Source organism: Arachis ipaensis, chromosome B3, assembly GCF_059453495.1.
Source record: "Arachis ipaensis isolate K30076 ecotype BB chromosome B3, ASM5945349v1, whole genome shotgun sequence".
Taxonomy (NCBI): Eukaryota; Viridiplantae; Streptophyta; class Magnoliopsida; order Fabales; family Fabaceae; genus Arachis; species Arachis ipaensis.
Window position 1 is genome coordinate 52,203,479 of NC_142438.1, and position 23,138 is coordinate 52,226,616.

The window sequence follows — 23,138 nt, forward strand, 5'->3', positions numbered from 1 at the left end:
CAAAAATATGGTCTTAATAAAAATTTTCAAAGAAAAAGAAAATATCAATTTAGAAAAAGAAAATACTATCCAAACTGGAGAAAAAAGAGATATTTTAGAAGGGAAAATAATAATAAAAATAAAAGACAAAGAAATAACTATTGCCAAGAAGAAGGACATTATGCAAATGAATGTCCGAAAAAGAAGGATAAAAAGGATCTTACTAAACAAATAGAAATTGCTAAGTCTTGTTTCATGGAACCTTTAGAGGAATCTGATGATAACTTAGACTATATTTTTGAATATGTCTCGGAAACAGACTCAGAGACTGAGTAATAATGCTACATTTATTACTATAAAAATAACAGAAAAGTTTATAAATGCTTTCATAGATTCTGGAGCAACACAATGCTTTGCTAGTTCAAATATGAAACTTGATTGGAAAAAATTAAAGAAACCATTAAGAGTTAGAATAGCTGACAAATCAATACATAAAATTGACCAAAAAGCAGAGATGGTTGAAATTTTTTCAAAATTATAGGTTCATTATTCCATCTATATATATGTTAGATTCTGGAATGGATTTTATCATAGGAAATAATTTTTTAAAGCTATATCATCCATTCATTCAAGAATTAACATATATAGTTTTAAAAGCTCCATACGATTCTTCAATAAATCAAAAATCAAAACGTATAAAAATACCGACTACTACTATAGATAAGATCTTAAAATTTAAAATATTTTCTATATTAGAGACATGTTATTTAAATTTATACTTTCAGATAAATATCCCAAAAAATAATCTTGAAATAAAGATAGAAGAACTTTTGGATGAAATTTGTGCTGAAAACCCTTTAGATATTAAAAATACAAATAACGAATTAGTAAGTATTAAATTAAAAGATCCTACAAAAGAGATAAATGTTCCAAATAAAATTCCTTATTTCGCAAGAGATAGAGAAGAGTTTTCACTAGAATGTAGAGATCTTTTGGAAAAAGGAATTATAAGATTAAGTAAAAGTCCTCATGCGGCTCCAACCTTTTATGTCGAAAACAATAATGAAATTAAAAGAGGAAAACGAAGAATGGTTATTAACTATAAGAAGATGAATGAAGCAACTATTGGTGATGCTCATAAACTTCCAAGAAAAGATTCTATTTTAGAAAAAATCAAAGGAGCAACTTGGTTTTCATCTCTTGATGCAAAATCAGGATATTGGCAACTTCGTTTAGACGAAGAAACAAAGAAATTAACTGCTTTTACTTGCCCAACAAAAGAATCAACAAGTGTGTTACTCTATGAATGGAATGTATTACCATTCGGATTAAAACAAGCCCCAGGTATTTATCAAAGATTTATGGAAGAAAATCTAAAAGAGTTAAATGAATTTGTTTTAGTGTACATTGATGATATACTAATTTTTACAAAGCAGGATAGAGAAGATCATCTTCAAAAATTATTAATAGTTTTAGAAAGATGTAAAGAAAAAGGATTAGTTCTTAGCAAAAAGAAAGCAAGAATAGCAAAACAAGAAATAGAGTTTCTTGGATTAATTCTATCCACTCAAGGAAAGCTAAAACTTCAGCCAAATGTCCTAGAAAAGGTAAATTTATTTCCTAATAAAATAGAAGATAGAAAACAATTACAAAGATTTTTAGGGTGTATAAATTATATTTCTGATCAAGGATTTTTAAAGAATATAACAGAATACACTAAAAGCTTATTTCCAAAAATAAGTACTAAAAAAGAATGGAAATGGGATGAAAAAGATAGTATGCAAATTCAAAAGATTAAAGTATTATGTGAAAAACTTCCAGAACTTTATATTCCAGAAGAAAATGACTACTTAATAGTAGAAACAGATGCTTCAGACATAACCTAGTCAAGATGTCTAAAAGCTAAGAAAGCTATAAAAAGTTTGGAACAAGAAAAAGAATCACTAGATTCTAAATATTCCCCAAAGGAATTACTTTGCAGGTATATTTCAGGGACTTTTACTCCAACAGAACAGAGATATACCACTCATGAAAAGGAAACTCTAGCAGCAATTAAATCTCTTAAGAAATGAAAAATTGATTTACTACCTAGAGAATTTACATTAAGGACAGATTCAAGTTACCTAACAGGTTTCATACGATATAATTTAAAAGTTGATTATAATCATGGACGATTGGTAAGATGGCAATTATTTTTGTTACAATATCCAATAAAAATTGAATATATTAAGGGTGACAAAAATGTTATTGCAGATACATTAACAAGAGAATGGAGTTCATCTACAACGCATTAGATCAAGAAATTCAAAAATATGAGCAAGAACTCGAAAAATGCAAGCATTGTCAGCAAATAAGGACACAGATCCAATCTCTCAAGAAGGCCATCGAAGCAATGAAATCAACACAACAAGCAAAACCATCAGAGTTCAGCCAGCTAAGCGTGGTGGACAAATCAGGTGAAGAAAAAATTTCAGAAAATAAAACAATTGCTGAAATCATTAAAAAATCCACCCAAGATAAAAAATATTATGTAATTTATAATGGCCCCATGAAAGGAGTATATGATACCTGGGAAAAAGCAGCACCATTCACACACCAGTCAAAGATAATTCATAAAGGAGGGTTCCTAACACTGGAAGAGGCAAAGAAATCCTTCAAGGAATATGAAGCTCTCCATCCAGAGCAAACCCTAAAAAGAGCAGATAAAGCTCCAATTCAAACCCAGAGAACAGGGATAATAAGAAACATTCCTACAAGGGCTGAAATCAAGGAAAAGAAAAGGGTCTGTAGATCTAATCTCAGAGAAACCCTTAACATAGTCCTGAATTGGACTGAAGAAAAAATGGCAATTTTGGGATATTATCCTGTTGCCAAAGAACAGCTAACAAAGCTGGTTATATTTCCAGATGCTTCCCCATCTGACACCTATCAGTTTTTCCAGTATGGATTAATTGATACAATCTTAATTTTTAATGATCTAAAAATTATTAGTGAGTTTCCTGCAGGATTCGTTGATGCAGTAAAGAGATTTAAAAATATGATTGACAATGTAAATCCAAGGGATATATCCCTAAAATTTACAAACAGTCAACCTATTTTTGATGAAGAAGAAGAATGCTTGGTTCCAGCACACCAAGTAATATTCATGTCCGTCTTCCCAGGAAATTTTCAACCAATTGATCAGATTCAAGATTTAACAATTTACAGTCATGAAGGAAGGCTAGCCAGCACATTAGCAAGGGTCTTTGAAAGAACTCAAAAAGTAACGAAGGAATCTCACACAAGGATTAATTATAAAAGTAGAAATACTCTGCTTGTGTCTAGTAAAAGAAATGAAATTGAAGAAAGAGAGATGAGACTCTTGGTAGAATTTGAATCAGCATTCTACAACTTATCTGGACTTTTAGAAAAGCTCCCTGAAGGGATAAAGAGGAATCTCTGCTATTTGATAAAAGACAGAGAAGACCACAAGTGCCAGCTATGTGCCTCAGAGATATCTGAAGAAAGCAATAATGAAACGGAATCAACTCACATGATGAAGGAAGAAGACAATACATCTGACGGTCACATGATAAAAGAAGAGGACAGCACATCTGAAGCATCTCTCAACATTATTGCATAGTGACGTAAGCACTTAGGTCATAGAGCACCAACAATGTAGCTGGTGAAAGAGAACAAACAATGACGTAAGCAATGATATCATAAGAAGGGTAAGGATGGGAATTGTCCATCAAACCCAACTATTATAAATAGGCTGCTTAGGCAATTGTAAATGCATCAGACAATAGGAAGCAGGAGGCTAAGAGTACTCATATGCTAGGAGAGCAAGGAGGAAGCTGCCGAGGCGATTCTATAGTCTGAGGAAGAATCCCCTTAGGGAAAAATAGTTCTAAACTCCCCTCTGGAGTTAGTATCTACAATCTCCCCTCTGGAGATAAAAACCCCTTATGTAAAATATACTGAATAAAAGAAGTTTTTCTCCAGAAAGGTACATCTTCATTCTAGTCTTTCAATTATGAATTATTTAGAAAGTTTAGAATTAACAGAAGAATCTGATTATTATAGATTAACTGCTTTATTAGATAATGAAAAGCAGGCTGTTCTAAAAACAGAATTAAATCTCAAATCAAATGAAAATTTTAATAAACAAAATCTTTTAAAAGAAGTTTTTAACAGAAAAAATATAATATACTATGGAAAAATTCAACTTGAAGCTCCTATAAAAATAAAATCTGCCAATGGAGAACTTGAAATAGCTTTGATAAATAATGAAGAATTGAGTAAACAGATTGAGAAAATTAAGGATCAACAAAAAAGATCTAAAATTGGATGGATTCATATTAGTACTATACAAGTCTTAATCAAATCTACATATATGAAAGGAATTAATTCACCAATAAGTTTAGCAATTTATGACAAAAGAATTACTGATGACCCAATAGATCAAATAATTGGAATTGTTCATGGAAATTTGGCAAACGTAAATGTTAAATTTAATGCCCATCTTGGATATGCTATACCTTTATCAACTGAAAATCTTGGAAGATCTGTAAGTTTGGCTTATAAATTTCATAGAAAGAATCTAATGGAACAAGATGATGAACCATTTTCAATTACATATGCAATAAATTATGCTTTAACAAATAGCCATCATAGTATAATATTTAAAAACAGAGAAAGAATTTATGTCGATGAATTATTTCAGAAAATTGTAAAAACAGAAATATCAAAATATAAAGCTATTGAAAACTCAGTTCTATTACTAAAGAACCATCAGGAAAATTGGTTTCATCAAATTTTCAAATAAGAGAATCTAAAATTAATAGTCCTTTAAGTTTATCTAAGTTAAAGATTAAAGAAGAAGATTCTGAAATAAAAGAATTAACAAAAAGGTCGAAAAATTAAATGAAACCCTAAATACTAAATTATGACAATAAATAAAGAAGAAATATATGTAACTTATCAAGATAAGAAACAAGAGCTCTTTGAAAGAGAAAATCGTTTGAATTATTTGCAGTTCTCTGAAATAAATCAAAGAGCATTTAAAGCTCTAAAAATAATCTATGACAAGTTAAAAAGAGAAGTTGAAGAGTTAGAAAAATTAATAGAATCTCTAGAAAAAAGTGATGAAACAATGATAGAATTTGCAGAAATTCTAAAATAAATAATGAAGCATACAAAGATTGAAAGACCAGAAAATAAAATAAAAAAAAAAGAGCGAAAAAATTAAAAAGTAAAATAAAGGAGTATAAAAGGAAATTAAATAATCTTCAGATCGAAATTGATGACCTTATAATAAAAAGGATAGAAATAAGAATAAATATAAACAAGTTGGAGTTAAACTTAAAAAATTTATAAATGCCTGGAAAACCATATTATGACTTAAAAGAATTAAAGCTGTTAAAAGAAAAAATGGAGAATGAGGTTGAAAAATTAAAAAAATATTTAGAAACAACAGAAAGTGTAGAAATAAAAGAAGTTTTTGAAGATTTGAAAAAATATATTAAAGAAAAAGACAAACAAATAAAAGATTTTATAAACAATAATCCATGCAAAAAAGAATATTATAAACTAAAACAAGATTGAAAAACTATAAAAATGAAATCAGAATTATAAATACTAGTAATAATAGACAATATCTTTAAATTTATACACATTATAAACATAAAAGAGTTAAAAATTGGTATCAGAACCAAGTTAACGATTAAGGGTAACACTTTCTCTTTAAGCAACATTTTTAGTGATACGCTTTTAAACCAAATAAAAACAAAAATCTGTAAATCTGTACCAAAATGCATCTGTACACTAGATGGACCCTTTTTTTTTTTTTTTTTTCTTTCAGCAGAGGATCTACTCCCATCCCCACCTCTCCCCCTTGAGCCTAAGTGATATTTCTGATAGGGACACCTTTTTAACGGCACAAAAATCAAGAAAGTATCAAAAGATCGAAATCAAATAAAATATAAATATAAAAAATAAAAAGAAAACAAAGAAAGGAAAATTAGGAAGAGGGACACACAAATATATAGAGAGAGAGGGACCCTGCGTCTCCCTCCCGCCACCATCCCTTAGACTCTCCACCGTACCACCTCTCCGTCATCATCTTCACCTTCACCTTCAACATCTTCCTCCTCCTTCCCGCCACCACCCAACACACATTCATTCATTCTTGCTTCCGCTATGGCCGAGGAGTTCTCGAGGTCCGTGGAGGACGGCCTCCGCCTGGCCAAGCGCATTTACTTCGGCAACGACCGTGCGGTGGCGCCGCCAAAGCCACCGGCATCCATGACGAAGTCGGAGACGGGGTTCCTTCCGACGGGACCAATGGTATACGCTGTGATCAACGACCCTGCAATTGTGGACAACCCGGATATCCCAAGCTACCAGCCTCACGTGCATGGCAGGTGCGACCCCCCGGCCCTTATCCCTATCCAGATGAACGCCATTGAGCTCGTTGCCGAATGTTACCTTGATACCGCTCTCGTTACGCTCTCCGGCACGTGGCGCCTCCATTGCGTCTCCAGCGTCCGCAGCTCAGACTGCCGCATCGCTGTTCCCATGGGTGCGCAGGTTAGTCATCGATCTTATTCTTGTGTTACCATTTCAATGCCATTATGAAAAATAATGGCGGAAATGTGAAACATTACACGATTGTGTTCCGTTAAATATTTAGCTATGAAATGTCGATGCTTAGTTGATCATGATATTAAATAAAAAAAAAAAAACTTATTTTCATGCATTTTCTTAATAAGAGAATGGATATTGTTCAGAAAATTTCATCATTGATTGAATCTTCCTGTGGTCCCCTACCGGTCACACTTTCTTGATCATGGGGAGTCCCACAAGGCCACAATTTTTGAGAATGCGGTTGCTAATGAGAAATTTCAGAGGAAAACTCATTAATTAATAAAAATTGGAACAATTTTCCTTTTATGAAACTTAACAAGGAAAAGTGAATTTTGACAATTGTTTTAGATTGTTGAAAAAAGCTAGTGATATGAGATAGTTAGTGTTTTGACTTATCTTTTAGGTTGTTGGAAAAAGTAGGGTGTATTTGCACATTTTTAAAGTTTATGGGTGCACATGAATTTAGGGGCTAAAGTGAAATTAATCTAATCATGCGCATCCTTACTTTAGAGTCAAATTCTTAATTTTAGCACCTGCAGTTGAATTCAAAGCATGTTAACAGTTGGCCACCAATATTTTGAATATTTTGTTAAACATGATTGTGGAATTAGCCGCTAATGAATGTCTTTACAACTTGTAATAGTACACACTCTAAAACTTGATGCATTTCAATAATGTTTAAAATGTGATGTAGATATTGTGTTCTGATACTATTTGGCTAACAGGGTTCAATTCTAGGTGCGGAGGTTAGCGTTAACAATAACAGGAAATACTATTTTACTCAACTAGTTGATCTCGAAGGTGACATTCGCAAGGAGAATTGGTTGGAAGCTCGGGATGGAGGATTTCTCAAGCCTCACATATTTACCTTTGATATACCGCAGGTAATAATATGGTATGTGTATCAATGCAGGTTATTATTTTTCTCTTATTCCATCTACTGTCCGTTATCTTTTTTTATGTTTGATGTTTTGCACATAATAGATCGATGGTGGTTCCATTATATCGGTTAAATTTAGATGGTCTCAGAATATACTATGCCGCAATGATCTGTTCTCCTTGCTAGTGCCATTTACCTTTCCTGATTTCGTCAACCCTGCTGGGAAAAGAATGTCCAAAAAAGAAGCAATGCAAGTAAAAGTGAATGCCGTTACTGGAAATGAGTTTCAACCTCATCAAATGAGTCATCCTCTAAAGGTACATGTCCTATTCTGTTTTTGTGTTACTACAGCTAACATGTTATGTACAACCTGCTAACTGTGTGTGTTTCTATTCTCTGAATGTACAGGAAAAGAGGCACAGTGATGAAGGGACCAAGGTTTTCACTTATGATAGCAATGTTCTCTCGTTCACAAAAAGTGATTTCCGGTTTTCATATATTGTAAGACTCATGGCCACTATTAATGTCATTGTTATGTGTAGCTTCAGCTATTGAAAAGTTATACTTATCAACATGTTGTACCTTTTCAGGTCCCTTCAAGTCAAATAAATGGTGGTGTTCTTTTGGAATCTCCATCTTCTGGAGATTTTGGTGAAAAAGAGGTGTTCTGCATGTATCTTTCCCCAGGAAATCTTCAGAGTTATAAGGTCGGGGTGGTATCTGTAAACTTTTTAGGCATGTATTGTATGTAGAATTTTGTAATTATTTTATTTTATTTTATTTTTTGTCCTCTCTCATGGTTGGTCCTGCTAAATGTCTAGGTATTCAGAAAGGACATTGTATTTGTTATTGACATAAGTGGAAGCATGCGGGGAAAGTTAATCGAGGACATGAAGAGTTCCCTATCAGCTGCTCTCTCTAAGCTTGATGCTGATGATTCATTTAGTATTATAGCATTTAATGGAGAGAGCTACCAATTTTCATCATCGTTGGAATTGGCGTCTAAGGATAACATTGAAAAGGCCACTGAGTGGATTAACATGAACTTTGTTGCAGGAGGTGATACAAATATTTCAAATCCCTTAAAAACGGTAACTAATATTCAGTCCTTTTTTTCTTGTGGTGTTGTTACTTAGCCTTATTTATTATCTTAAATAGATGTTCCAGTTCTACACTCCTAATCTTCTCGTTCAACATAAAGATTATTGATAAGTAGTTACCACCAGAAGTGTTGCATGTTGAACAAACAAATCAATGTATACTCAACTCCATGAATAGAGAACCCCTTTGTTAAATTCTGTTTCATGTAAATGTACACTAAGACTAGCTACGACATCACTGTGATCATGGTAGTTCTTTCTCTATTCACTTTCACGGGGTAGAGCTGTGTTGTATGTACTTTTTTTGCCATCTCTTTCAGGCAATCGAAATGTTATCTGGTGGTCGAAGTTCAGTTCCAATAGTTTTCCTAGTTACAGATGGAACAGTCGAAGATGAGAGACAAATTTGTGATATGGTAAAGAAAAGGATGGTTAAAAAAGAGGCAATATCTCCTCGAATTTACACTTTCGGAATAGGTAAGGCTTTTATTTTCTCATTTGCAAGGTTGTATCCGAAAACTGAGTGTTATGCATCCTTTTGAAATTGATATTTCAAGATATTGCTTTTAGTTCCACTACTTCTGAGTTATCATCAATTATAGGAATTCTTTGCTCCCTCTCTTTTTCATGTCAGATGCTAAACTACATTAAATCCTAGGTCCATTCTGCAATCAATATTTCTTGCGGATGCTTGCTGCGATTGGAAGGGGCCAACATGATGCCGCATTGGATGTAGGCAAGTTCTGAATCCTAACTTAAAAAGTAAATATCATTATCATTGTTTTATCTTTCTCTATGTTATAAGCAAAGTGAACTTGGTTTGTTCTATAGTAACAAGCAATTAGATTGTTTTAGGGTAGTTGCATTGTCTACCATGAATACTTGCATTTATTTGGAGCACCGGATTGTTGACTCTACCATGAAATAACTGCATTATCTTCTCATAAGAGGTGCTGCCCTGATTTTAACCATAATTACTTGATGTAGAAGAATAGTAACTAATATTGTTGTTGGCCACTAACTAGTTGGCATAGTATTATTGTTATGCTCTATAGAGATGCTCGTGTTTAAGATGTTTATTTGGTGACACTCTAATTGATCTGCATTTATTTATTTCAGATACTGTTCAGCTTCGAATGCAGGAGTTGCTTGACAAAGCTTCTTCTCTCATTCTTGCTAATATTACAGTGGAGACATTCGACAATTGGGACAAGGTTGAGGTATACATTTTACTGTGTTTGTCTTATTCCCATTCTCACTTTGAAATGTAACCAATATGCATTAGGTTCAAAAATTGTCTCTCATGATTGACACTTTTGCTTCGGTTTTTCTACCTTAGTCCTAGTTTTCCTATATGCATATCTATTATTGTTGAAATAATTTGCTACAGATCCTGAATTTATCGTTCTGATTAAATAAAATAAAACATGCCAGGCGACTTGTTCGGATTTATCAGAGACAAAAAAAAAAAAAAAAAAGAAGAAAATAATTCATTTTTTTCATGTAGCCTTCAATCTTAATGTTGAAGTTAGTTAATGGCTTAGGGACTCATATTGCAGTACTTTCAATTTTTTTCATGCTTTCTTCTATTTAACTCTTCTTTAGAGAAATATTATATAAAAAAGAAAAGAAAAGAAGAGCACATTGTCAATTTTGGCAATTTGGTGGCTGGTTTTTTGTGTATACTTAGTATATTTTTATGTCGGTTTTTTTCGATTTTCCCTAATTCATGGGCTTATTTGTGATGTTCACCTTATAGTTGTACCCTTCCCATCCTCCGGATCTTTCATCAACGGGTCCCTTGGTTTTATCTGGAAGTTACAAGGGACGTTTTCCAGAAACGGTTAAAGTTAAAGGTGTCTTGGCCGATTTCAATAATTTTGATTTAGATGTGAAGATACGGAAATTTAAGGACTTGCCTGTAGAAAAGGTAATGATCTCTTCCCTATATTTACATTTCAAGTTTCTTTGTCTTGTAGTATTATATCACAATGTTATGAGATATGTGAAACTTGGATCCAGACCTTTTCTCTTCATCCATCATTTTGTTCTTTTGTCCTTCTGTGATTCACAAATCTTCTCTTTTTGATTTCGTTTCCTTTGTTATAATTCATTGTTTCTAGTTATGTGCAAGAGATCAAATAGATTATCTGACTGCAAAAGCATGGCTATTGGAAAATAAAGAATTAGAACAAAAGGTATGTTATTATTTTCTATACTCAGTCCAATACAATGTACTTGACTTTAAAGTAGGATAATCGCGCAAATCTCTTAGATTTGATGATATTACACACAACACCCTTTGATTTAAAAACCATAACATAACCTCCCGTAATGTATAATAAATAATACTACACTCAATATATTCTTATATTTTGTAAAACATGATAGTAACCTCCCTTAGAATCATAACATTGATGGAGGCCAGTGTAAATATGATAAATCAAGGGGTGTAGTCTAATATCACATAACCTTAGAAAAGATCAATGTAATTTACCTTAAGTTTTTGCATTGTTATGTATCTTAGATTTTAAGCTGTTTCTCTTTTCCCTTCTCTAACAAAAAGTTATTATCCCAGGTTGTAGAATTGAGCTTAGATACTGGATTTATGTCTGAGTACACAGGTATGACAGTTCTTGGGCATGACCTAGCAAAGAGCAAGCACAAAGCAAAGGTTAGGAGACAAGTACATATTAGAAGTTTTGAGATCCTTTCTAGCTAATAAACTAACTACTATATTTTTTTAACTAATTTTCTATCGTCGTTTTATTTTTTTAACAAACACCCTAGATTAGTTTGCTGGTTTGTCTTAATAATTGAATGCACGTAATCTAATATTCAGCTATTATTGTTTACATATATTGTTTTCTAAAATTGATATTTAAGAAATTATTAATATTTACATATTTTACTAGGGTAGTCATAGAGTTGAGTCCATAGTAACAGAGACCAAGTGTGTGCTCTCTTCTTTTTCTCGTTAAAAGACTAAGGGTGTGTTTCTTTAATTTTTTTACTTGAGAAATCACCTTTCAAGTTTGTATAAATTTTAATAAAATAATCAAATTTTTAAACACTAAATAAAGTAGTTTCTGATTGAAACAAGTTGTTGGCCTTTCTAAACTATATAAAAGGAATCAAGTTGTAAAAATATTTTTGCAAAATGTAACAGTGTACACATCCTAATCAGATGTCTGTCTAAATTAATACCATTTTTAATTAGTCTTTGGAAATAATGTAAAACAGTTAAAAAGAAAGTACACCACTAGGAAAAGAAGAAACATCCAAGGGGAGCCTGTGATCTTGCTCCCAAACATGGGTATCGGCTTTGGCGACTTGACCAGAACTATGGAGAATGTTCAACCGGGATGCGAAGAACCAAGGTTGCCTGATCAAGCGGAGCTGCTTGTTCTAGCAGCATCACATTGTTGTGGTAGACTATGCAACCATTGTTGTTGCATGTGCTGCGTCCAGTGCTGTGGCAAGATAAACCACCAATTCGCAAATGCAATTACTCAGCTTTGTGTTGGCATAGGATGTTACAGTTGTTTTAGCTGTTGTGTAGATTTGTGCTGTGCTGATATGGATGGATAGCTGAAATTTCAAAATTTGTTGAATGTTGGTATAAAGAAAATGTATATGCAGAGAGTCATAGATTTCAATTTTCTTTTTTTTCCTTTGACAAAGAGTTGTTTTTGTAGGTTTTATGAGAGCATAGGCCTGAATTTTTGCAATAGAAATTGAATTTGGCAGGAGGATATCTCTGTCAAAGATATCTTTACTCCTACTTTTTGTAGTCCCTTTTTTTTCTGATTATTTAGTTTACACCTATTTGCTTTTTAGAGTAAGCTAATTAAAGGAAAACCTGCAATTTTTATATCGTTTTCCTTTTAGTGCCTAAGAAATCATATTTAGAGTGAAGTTCTAAATTCTTCCTAGCAACAAAATTGGGAAGACTAAATAGTTCTTCTAGATTTGAAAGTCATAAATCCATTTTTAATCCAACCATACTGGGTATACACTAAAATCAGTCACTAAAATTGGCTATTAAGGTAGAATATGTATTAGCCACATTAAAAATAAATTAAATTACACATATATTTATACACAAATATATAGTAGCTGATTTTAGTATGCAAATAGGATTTTCATCAAATATATTGATGTAACTTGTTATTTTCTTAATCTTACCTAACATATTCACTCTTAGAAAGGTAAAAATGCTAATCCTTTGTACATGTATACTTTTCAGAGGAGCAAACCATGTCACTGTTTTTACTTTTTACAAATACAAGAAAATCCTATTTCAACTAGTTGTATTTCTCCAACTAGTTGTAAAGAACTTGGAAAAATACAAGGCATTAGAGATTACATTTAGTGCTTGTTCGGGCGCGATTATCTTGGTAAAAGAAAAGATATTTTTTTAATAAATTTTTTTTTAGTGTGTTTGACAAATTTCTAGTAGTATAAGTAAAAACACTAGAAAAATTAAAACATCTTTTTTGAGAAGATGTAATTTACATTTTTTTTAAAGATCTTTTTTTCTTAAAAAAAATATTTTTCATATAATAAATTAACAAAAAATACTTTTATATTATTATACCAATACATAATTAATAGATAATTAATAGATAAAAAGATCTTTTTACATGAAATACCCAAACACAAAATTACTTTTATTTTTTTATAAAATCTTCTAAAAAAAATAACTCAAAAAATTTTTTTTTCTTAAAACCTCACTCTTGTTTTTAGGTTATGCTCTTATTTTAACTAAAGCTACAAATTTCCTGCAAATAACGTGGAGTAATTGACAGAAGTTACAAATTATCTTCCACAGTTGTCTACATATAACTGTAGACATACCATTACTGTTTTCCTGGATAGGAGATTGTCTTGACTAAAATTAACCGTGAATTTTGATCTTACCATATATTATCCACTTTTTGAAAAACGTAGTTTTAAGAGTAAAAGACAAATAGGTCCCTAACCTTTAAAATGAGAACATTTTCGTCCCTTAAGATTGGAAAATACATTTTGATCCCTCACGTTTTAAAACGCGTGACAATTAGATCCCTCCGTCGAGTTGGGCTTCAAAACGGTAACGGAACATGCTGACCTGAAAGAGTAGAGTGTTAGGTGTCCGTTTTAGTTGTTGATGTGGATGTTGAACAAATTTTTAATGGACAAATTAGTCCTTGATACCTAACATCTTGCCTCTGCCATGCAAGTTTCTGCTCAAAGACCCTACTACTCTCCTCATTTTGATTATTCTAAAACTTGTTCATAGCTTGCTCCTATTGATTCAAAACCTCCATTTCACTATACAAATTCTTAGTGTTACTAACATACCTATCTATCTTCCTCACCATACCTTCCATATGCTTAACCAAGAACCTTAATTCATTGACATCTATGACCTCACTCACAATGTCACCATACACATGCTCAAATCTCTGCAATGCAGGAATATAACACTTTTTCCCTAACCATATTTATGTAAGACTATATATATAAACACTAGCACTAAAATGAAGGCCTAAATTTGAGAGTTTTAAACTAATTCTAATCCTAACACATACAGTAATACCTGCAAGGCTTTTTCGAGAGAAGCAGCAACCTTATACGTGTATATATCACCTGTGCAATACCATAAAAAATTGCATTCCAAGAATTAAGTCACTATTTTTTGGGAGCATAAATGTTGGAGATCATTCGATATATCAAAAGCATCATCCAGATGCTTGAATCTGACCTTGAAATATACACACAAACACACTAAATTGGGACCACTAAATACACAAATTGTTAATTTGCCATCACCTTCTTGGTCTGATTGAAGTGGTATATCCGAACATGGTACATACATATAACGCAACCAACTGAGAAGAAGCCGACATCAAGCTAACCAATATCCTTTCCGGAGCTTGGTCGAACAAGAATCTTGAGGTAGCCATGTCACCAGCCTTTACATAGCCATCAATCATGATCGTGAAAGAAACAACACTCTTTTCCGGCATAGCATCAAGCACTACCCTAGCATTGCCCAAATCCCTCACCTTCACAAAATTCCATATCATCGCATTCCATGATGCCACATTCCTCTGAGGCATTTCATCAAACAGCCTCTTTGCCTCCACCATATCCCCAACCTTCACATAGCCAACCACCATCGCCGTCTATGAAATTACATTCTTCTCAGACATTCCATCAAACACCTTGTGAGCGTCACCAATCTTTCCACATTTCCCATACATACCAACTAAACAAGTTCCAACAAACATATCACCTTCAACCCCCACACCTCAATGTCGAGCCAAGGAGCAATTTTTCTTCGCAGGATCTGCACATGCTTGAACAAGCCTTAATCACAGAAGAGTAAGTGTATCTATTGGGAAGAGACCCATGTGCCTTCATGCGAATAAAAGCAGAAAGGGCGTCGAAAAAGTAACTTCCTTTGGTGTGGGCTTCGATGAGGGAGTTCCAGAGAAAAGGGGAAGGGCCAAGGACGCGGTCAAAGATGGAGGTGTAATATGAAGTAGTGGCAGCAAAGGAGGCGGAAAGGAAAATGAAGCGGGAGATGATGAGGTGATCTTTCTCTAGAACTCGTTGGATGATGGAGGCGTGGACTTGGTAGAGATGATGAATGGTCTTGCAGGCCTTAAGAAGGGTGATAATGGCGGCAGTTGAACGCGGTGGTGAAGAAGAGTGCTGAAATATTGAATTCATCGGAAGAACCGCGTCGTTTTGGCCTTAAGAGATGAATTTGTCAGCTAATAATTTGTCCCAATCCACTTCAGCAAGTTAAACGGATACGTCATTCTCTTCCCCTCCATGTCAACTGGCTCCGTTGCCCATTTTTGCCCAAAATGAATGGAGGGATATAATTGTCAGCCATTTTAAAACGTGAAAAATCGAAATATATTTTCCAATCTTGAGGGACGAAAATGTCCTCGTTTTAAAAGATCAGGGATTTATTTGTCTTTTACTCTAGTTTTAATTCTCGTTAACTTTCTTTGTTAAGTAATGAAATGACAAAAATAGATATACTTCAAATTTTATTGCACTAAATCCAAAAAAAGAAATTTTGTAAATATTAAAACAAAAGAAAAATCAAGAATGAAAAACTTATTTAAATAAGGATAAATATGTCTTTTTAGAAATCTTGAAGGACCGTTAAATACAAGGTAGAGAGAGATTTTAGTGAATGGATATTGTCATTTGACAATCCCACTTGTATTCTCTACATATCCATACAATGAAAATAAAAAACAAAAAAATCATGATATTATAAAAAAATAAGTGATAATAACCTTCAAGAGTTTACTGTTGTATTTATCCAGTCTATTCTTAGCAAAAATTGAAGCACCTGCTTATGAAACATGAAATCTTTATATTGCAAAAAGGAGCCATCTTCAAGTCAACTCTTAATTATAATCCTCATAATTACATTCTTGCAATTTCACCCCCTTCCCCTGTAAGAGTTTCTTCTACTACTTCCTTATGTATATCTGATTCTTCTTCCTCCTCATCTGATGAAACCACTGTTTTGTGGTGGAATGTTTCCTGAATTTTGGTCACTCCCTTTTCCACAGGTCCTATGGCTTGATTGATTGTCAATACAACATCCTTCACAACCTGCTTTTAGTTAAGTACCAATTATATAAAAGTAATACTAGAAAGATATAACACAAAATTATTTTATTTTAATTTAACATCTATAATTTTATGTTTATTACATCTAAATTTATCTATTTATTTTAGTAATAATTAATAAATACAAAATAAGAAAAACTTAGACTATTCTGAGCTAATTTTTATTGTCACCCAAAAAACTTTGTAATATAATTATAACATGCTCCAAACGAATACATTAATAGATTAAGGGTGCCTTTGTTCCAACTTATTATACCAAGAAAAAACTTTTTTTTTTTCAAATTAAAAAAATAAAAAATTAAATAGTTCTCATATATTTGGATAAACCTTTTTAAATAATCAAAATGTAAAAAAAAATGTTTCAAACTTATTTTTATAAAAGGAAGATAGTGTGTTCTATATTCCAAATTTGGTGAATAAAAAGCATAAAATTCTTTAAGATTCATGAACATGAATAAAATTTAACAATAATGGAATTTTCCGTTGCTTTTACATAATAACATGAAAGTTTTCTTTGCCAACCCCCCAATAGAAAATATCAAAAATGAAGAAACGAAAAAGGTGGGGGCTCAATTTTAAATATTTTTTTTACCTTTAGTTTTTAATGTTTTCACAAACAAAGCAGACCATAGTTTTTTTCCTTTATCATAGAAATATTTTTCAGCTTTTTTTTCCTCCTCCCAGTTGTTTTCAGTTGTAAAATCTTTTTTCAAAAGCTGAAACACACACACCCAAGAGTGATATCAATCACAATTTATGTTGATGTTATGCAATGAACTTACTCTTTGACCACCTTCAACAACAATATCCTGCACACTCTCTTTGAGGCTTGTTCTTGGAGCCTCAACTTGAGTGGTTGTCTCTTTGACCAAAGCTTCTTTCTCCTTGCCCCCTTCCTCTATCTTCAAAGTTGCTTCTACTGTTTCCTTTCTGAATTCCCCACGTTCAAAAACAGGAACATAATGATATGGTTTTGCTGAAAATACACAAACATGAGCAATCGCTGCAATTGCCATCTGCATTATTGGCACCATGGACATGAGTTAACTGTTCTTGGGTCATAAGTTCAAATATCATAGGTTGTGCTCAGTTTTGGTTCAGGAAAAAATGATTATCACTTCCCTCTTTGTCTTTGAGGCTAAATAAAAAATAAACAATTGATTTCTTTTATGAGATCGTGTCTTGTGGTTGAAGAAAACCAACAACAATACCCATTTGATAACCATCTCACAACAGAAACACACAAATTTGTTTGGAGAAAAGGCAGATGACAGATGCAGAAACAAATAAAATGTCTCTCTTGAGATGTAATTTCTTCTTTTTTTTTTTCCTTTGAAAAAATTCCCAAATTAGTCTTCAAGAAATTCTAAATCGAATACTTTAACTCCCAATAAATATTTAGTCTCTACATTTACTAGGGACTTATTTGTCAGACAGGCATATTAAAAGTTCCATTGAAAACATCGGAAGGACCAATTTGTCCAACAAGAGTAATTATCGAAGACTTCTAGAAAATAAAAATTTGTTAAGGACCGAAGTGTCCGATCTAAAATTTCTTAGAAACCAATTTGAGTGTTTATTCTTTTCTTTCCATTAAAAAACTAGAGACGGAAATGAAGATAAATTGTGTTATTTCTATCTCATCTCTATATTTTCTATACTGAAACACTTGCAAGAAACAACCTAAAAGTGCTTTAACTCTATGGTGGATCAACTCAAGTCTATAAATAACATGGTTTGGTTCAGTAGAGGTAGGTAAGTCCAAAAAAATTGTCTTAGAAAAATAAAATCAAAATATTAATAGCAGAAAGAGGGATCCATACCTCTATGCAAATTAAAAAATCCTGCAATCCAGTTTGTAATTTTCCCTCTTTGGGTAGAACTCCAAATGTGCACAGTAGTGCGATACCTACGCCTTGCCACCAAGTAGCGAACACTATAGCCTTAAAGCTTATGAATTTTGCTAGTGGCTTGATTGGTTCAAGCCTCTCATGAGTAACATTATAGAACTGCACAAGGCAGAATAATGCCCACATCTGGCTGAAGTTCAATATTACTGCTATATATGGATAGCTGCATAAAATGTGATATCATATTACCATTTTAATATGTATAGATTATAAATTAAAATAGTTTTACAAAACATTCAATAATGTATTATTGCATAGTAAAATAAACCTCCTTTGATGCTAACTACATGAATGATCATCCCAAATGAATAATTTGATTAGATGTAAGTGCCTGAGAATTAGACTTTAAGATGAATTTTCTTAATACCGCTCACCTAGTATAATTAATTAAAATAAAGATGCATGGTTATGAGCGAAACATACCCAAGCTACATGACTGCACGTGGCTCCTATTCTAGAACACAGAAACAATAGGGACAGACAAAATTTGTCTCTCTTATCGTGTTTGGTTATAGTGGGTATAACTTAAAATAGTAATATTTTATTTAATGGAGAAAAATCAGAATATGAAATAATGAAGGAGGCCATGCTAGCAATGCAATTTCATTAATCAGTCCAGTGCTTCCCTTTTAATCCTTGTCCTTCAAAGGGCAGACACGAAAATTTGCATCCCTTCTAGCACGGGAACTAGGTTTTGTATTCATGTTCATTGTCCTATCAACCAAATGTCTTTTATCACGGTAGGGACATAGACTATGTAAGACACTATGTTAAAGCAAATACTTGATTACACTTTTGTATGAGAAGCATACCCATAGTACCACTTGAATTCTCCATCACCATAGACACCACACAGCTCCAATACCAATGCTAAGAATGCACAAACTGTCTTCAGGATCATCTGCACTATATATAAGTGAATTAGAGTCCCTTTGGAACCACAACAAACCCATATTAACTTGAGACTTCAGTCGTAAGTCATTATAATAGGATAAAGTGGGAGCCGCATTCCATTTTATGGTGATGAGGTCATGAATCCCAAATGAATAATACCCAAAAAAATAGTCATTATATCACCACTCTTTAACATTAATGATATAACTTCAGCCACTTACATATTGTACAAGCCCGAATTTTTCTATGGTGAGAAGATCTTTTCCAAGTGTGCTTGGACGCCTAAAGAAGTTACAACATGATCTTTGCTGTATGTGGTGAGTGGCATCTGAATCATCCAACAAGGATTTTCTAAGTTGTTCTTCAGATTCATGTTCAAGTACTTGTACAACTCTTCCTTCTCCACCTAATAGTTTTTATTTGAAAATTAAGTGAGAAAAATTTTTATTCAGACTTTTAATTCATCTATTAACTTTTTTTCCCCAAAGCTTTCAGATAATTCATTAAGCATCAATCTAATTTTGTAAGGTCAAATATAATAATTTAAGCAATTCAACTCAAGATTTTGTAAAATAAATTGCTCTATGGGTTTCTTACAAAAATGTTTTTTGTGTAAGACCCTGATTAAAATTTTTTAAAAAATGGATCAATCTACAAGAAAAGAAATGTGCCAAAAAATTGCTGTTGGAATTTAACAATTAGGTTTCTTCAGCCACAGACTAACAAGTAATTATTATGTTTTTACACCATGAAGATTTCTTAAATAATCTTAAGAAAGCTTCATGTTTAACTGGAATGCAGATTAGATATGCAAAACTATCAAAACATAGAAACATACCAAGACAAGCAATCAGATATCTGCCAAAAGAATACAGTGCAAAGGCTTCATAGTAGTTTCTTAAAATGTCGCATGCGAGTGATAAACGTGGATTCCACAAAGATATAATCTGAAAAATCAGAGAGAAGGAAAAGAAGCTGAGCTATTATTCATATCACTACTGTGATGTACAGATTTGATTACCAATCAACATGACTCTCCTGATGAGAAGTTGAGGACATACATCAATGTCAATTACCATGCAATTTCATAGCTTCCAAATTCAGAGATGTTAAACATGAACCTTCAATGCTTCTGACATATTTTTCTTTCTTGAATCACTGCTCCTACCCCTATTGAGTTAAAAAAATGTTCATAATTTATGAAGAACAATCATAAGGTTTTTTCTGATATTAATTATGATATGCTATAAGTATATTGTTAGACTTGGGTATTATGGGGTGTCCAAAGTCCTGCATCAGGTAGTATGGGATGTTTGATGTTGTATATAAAAAGTGGTTCTTCCCTTTTAATAGCTAGTTTTTAAGGTGTAGTTTCCCACTTCCCTTAGCTACCTACCTATAGGCTGGATTAAGGTGAATATCGGCTATCAGTCTACCACTGGGGTAAAAACAATCAAGAACAAGAAAGCATGGATTTGTCCATTTTTCAATGAAGGTAGAATATATCACATTAAAACTCAAAATACATGACACCTTGGACCAGCCTACCATAAAATGTGTGTGCACGCATGTATGACTGGATACCAAATAACACAAAAAAGAAACAGGAAATGTGTTTTAAGAGTAATAGAACCTTACAGACTCTGTAGCATAAATTGGAACCATAGAAATAACAGCAACAATCCACTTCTGTTCCTGAATACCGAAAAACCAATTCGAGGTCAGCCATAATTGTTACTAAAGCACAAAAGGTGCAACAACAAATAACTCAAATCATTGTGCTGTATCCTTCTACTTTCTTAGTTATTCATGCATGCTTGATCATCAAGGGATTACATATTCAAATGAACTTCAAATTTGGTCCATAAAGAGATGTTTAGAGAATCTAATACATCTTTAGGGGTTAAATTGTCAGCATATTGATCATTTTAGAAACGAAATTGATGGCTCTCCCTTCCTATATTGAAAAGTTTAAATACAATAGAAGACAGAGACTTCATTAAAAGAAACATATCTGCTATGAAATGAGAAAATTACTCACTCCGGGATTCGTATATGATCGGAGGTGTTGCCAAATGAGAAGAATGGAAAGCACTAGAGCTACAAGCACACAACACCCTGCAATTATGAGAGCAGGCAGGCGAACATTCTTATATATTCCTTCATAGTTTGAGATACTGTAGGGTGCCATTCTTCAAGCATCTTCCCGTACAATGCAAATTCTTCTTCTTGCTTTGATTTTCTGGTCACTAAAGCATGCAACAACAGATGGAGTGTAAGGTAGATAAAATATGGACTCCAATTTTGTGTTCAAGCCCCATGCAATAAAGTAGTATTTAGAAACTGTCTCTGGAACATAAATGCAGATTCAATGAGACAGATAAAATAGTAAAATTCTTTTTCAGTATCCTAATGCTATGTTTGGAACATAATTACATGAATTCACCAATTAGATAGCGTATCGCATACCAATTCATCTGCATATATACCAGAACGTCATATGTATATTTTCCGCATAAAATACTTACATATGGCGTACCCGTTATGTTCCAGGTAACTGGCTTGGAATGAGGAACAGAACACTAGGTTTGTGTACTCACCGTACTATTTCTTTCTTTAAGTTGATGACTCCCTACACGTCACTAGAATGTTATGCTCCATTAAAGTATAGCGGTTATTTAAATGCTAATTATTTGAACTTTTCGTGCATCAAAATAGCTTCCTTGTTCTCGGGTATGGGAATTGAGTCAGTGAATTTCAATTTTATAGCTTCTTGTTGCTGGGACGAGAAAATCTAACAAATCTGAAATTCGTGCTATAATTTCAAACTAATAGCTGGAATGAAATTCTTTCCATAACGGAAAACACGACAAAATTAAAGAATTAATTGCAACTTAGGGAAGGAATGCTAGATCCATGAACCAAAATTAAAATAAATAAATAGATAAAAGGAAATGCAAGAATAACTGACCTAATGTAATCGACAAGAGAAACGCTGTAATCCACAGTTCAAAACTAGACACTAGAAAATGTTCAAGAAATGGTTGCAAGTGCAGCAACAACGGCGAACATGCTTATGCATGCAATCCAACAGTATCTTTTCAAGTTCGTAACTGATTGACACGTTTTGCTACGATACTGTACTACGCAATTCCACAAAATAACACGTGTAGCTTGCGCTTCATGTTGGACAATTTATAGAGGGCAACACGTATAGCTTGTGAGTTCGGTGAGTCTTGGCATGAGACACTGCCACAAAAAAGATCTCCATGAACCATGATCCTTGAAAATGGCCATCTGTCACTTGTTTCGTTATAAAATAAGTTGACAGAAAATTTTGGTACCAATAGTTTTTACTTTTTAGTAATTTTAATAGATAATTTAGCTAGTATAAATATTAAATTATTTAAAAAAATAGATTTTATTAATTTATGTATGTAAATTTTAAATAATTTTAGCAATAATTTCTCGGTAAAATAGTTATTAATGTAATAATTAATATAATTAGACAGTTTTAAACACTTCAAGCATTCAAAATCTAATGTATTTTTGAGTAAACTATCATTTCTATTCACGAAAGTTGAAAATGCTGACATATTTATCCATAAAAAAAAAAATTATCATTTGTACTCATGAAATATGGATTTCGCATAACAAAATTATCCAAACATTAAAAAATTACCTAAAATCCCTAAACTACCCTTATCTTCACCACCACACCACCTCCTTCACCCAATCGCCTTTCTAACCCTAACCCTCTTCATCCAGCCACCACCCGAGCCCCTCTTTCCCTTTCTTATCTCAAATCCCACCACCACCCCTCTTTCCCTTTCTAACACACTCTCACCATTACTTCCCACTTAGTCCCCACCGCTGCTCCAATGGCTCCTTGCCACACCCTCCTCTCTTTCATTCTCACACTCACAGCAACACTTGCTGCCGCTTCCCCGGAGAAAAAGAACACCTTCATGGTGCAAGTCCACCATGAAGCCAAGCTCTTCATCTTCCCAACCCACAAGCATTGGTACGAATCCTCTCTCGCTTCAATTATCAACCATGCCACTGCAGCTGAAACCACCACCACCGCCGCCTCTGCCG

At 33.1% G+C, this 23,138-nt stretch overlaps 2 protein-coding genes across 9 annotated transcripts; one reads left to right on the top strand and one right to left on the bottom strand.

Moving 5' to 3' along the window:
• Positions 1 to 6,046: 6,046 nt before the first annotated feature.
• On the top strand, positions 6,047 to 12,286 carry LOC107633088 (uncharacterized). Its single transcript, XM_021118902.2, has 13 exons — positions 6,047 to 6,549; positions 7,332 to 7,490; positions 7,591 to 7,803; positions 7,895 to 7,987; positions 8,077 to 8,193; positions 8,308 to 8,577; positions 8,907 to 9,063; positions 9,245 to 9,322; positions 9,706 to 9,806; positions 10,346 to 10,516; positions 10,710 to 10,784; positions 11,165 to 11,260; positions 11,830 to 12,286. The coding sequence occupies exons 1-13, from the start codon at positions 6,160 to 6,162 to the stop codon at positions 12,175 to 12,177; spliced, it is 2,268 nt and encodes a 755-aa protein (XP_020974561.1). The 5' UTR covers positions 6,047 to 6,159; the 3' UTR covers positions 12,178 to 12,286.
• A 3,425-nt stretch (positions 12,287 to 15,711) lies between these two features.
• Positions 15,712 to 22,202, bottom strand: LOC107630445 (organic solute transporter ostalpha protein (DUF300)). Of its 8 annotated transcripts, none has more exons than XM_016333568.3 (9): positions 22,012 to 22,202; positions 21,082 to 21,289; positions 20,679 to 20,735; positions 19,879 to 19,987; positions 19,262 to 19,446; positions 18,959 to 19,047; positions 18,060 to 18,309; positions 17,019 to 17,252; positions 15,712 to 16,218 (listed from the first exon to the last, which is right to left on the bottom strand). In XM_016333568.3, exons 2-9 carry the CDS (start codon positions 21,229 to 21,231, stop codon positions 16,027 to 16,029), a joined length of 1,266 nt encoding a protein of 421 aa, XP_016189054.1. In that variant the 5' UTR covers positions 21,232 to 21,289; positions 22,012 to 22,202; the 3' UTR covers positions 15,712 to 16,026. The 8 variants fall into 8 exon arrangements, with proteins under 8 accessions (XP_016189054.1, XP_088364764.1, XP_088364763.1 ...); XM_088508638.1 differs by having other exon boundaries at positions 21,082 to 21,282; positions 22,008 to 22,168; XM_088508637.1 differs by lacking the exon at positions 22,012 to 22,202 and adding an exon at positions 21,641 to 21,995.
• Positions 22,203 to 23,138: the final 936 nt, after the last annotated feature.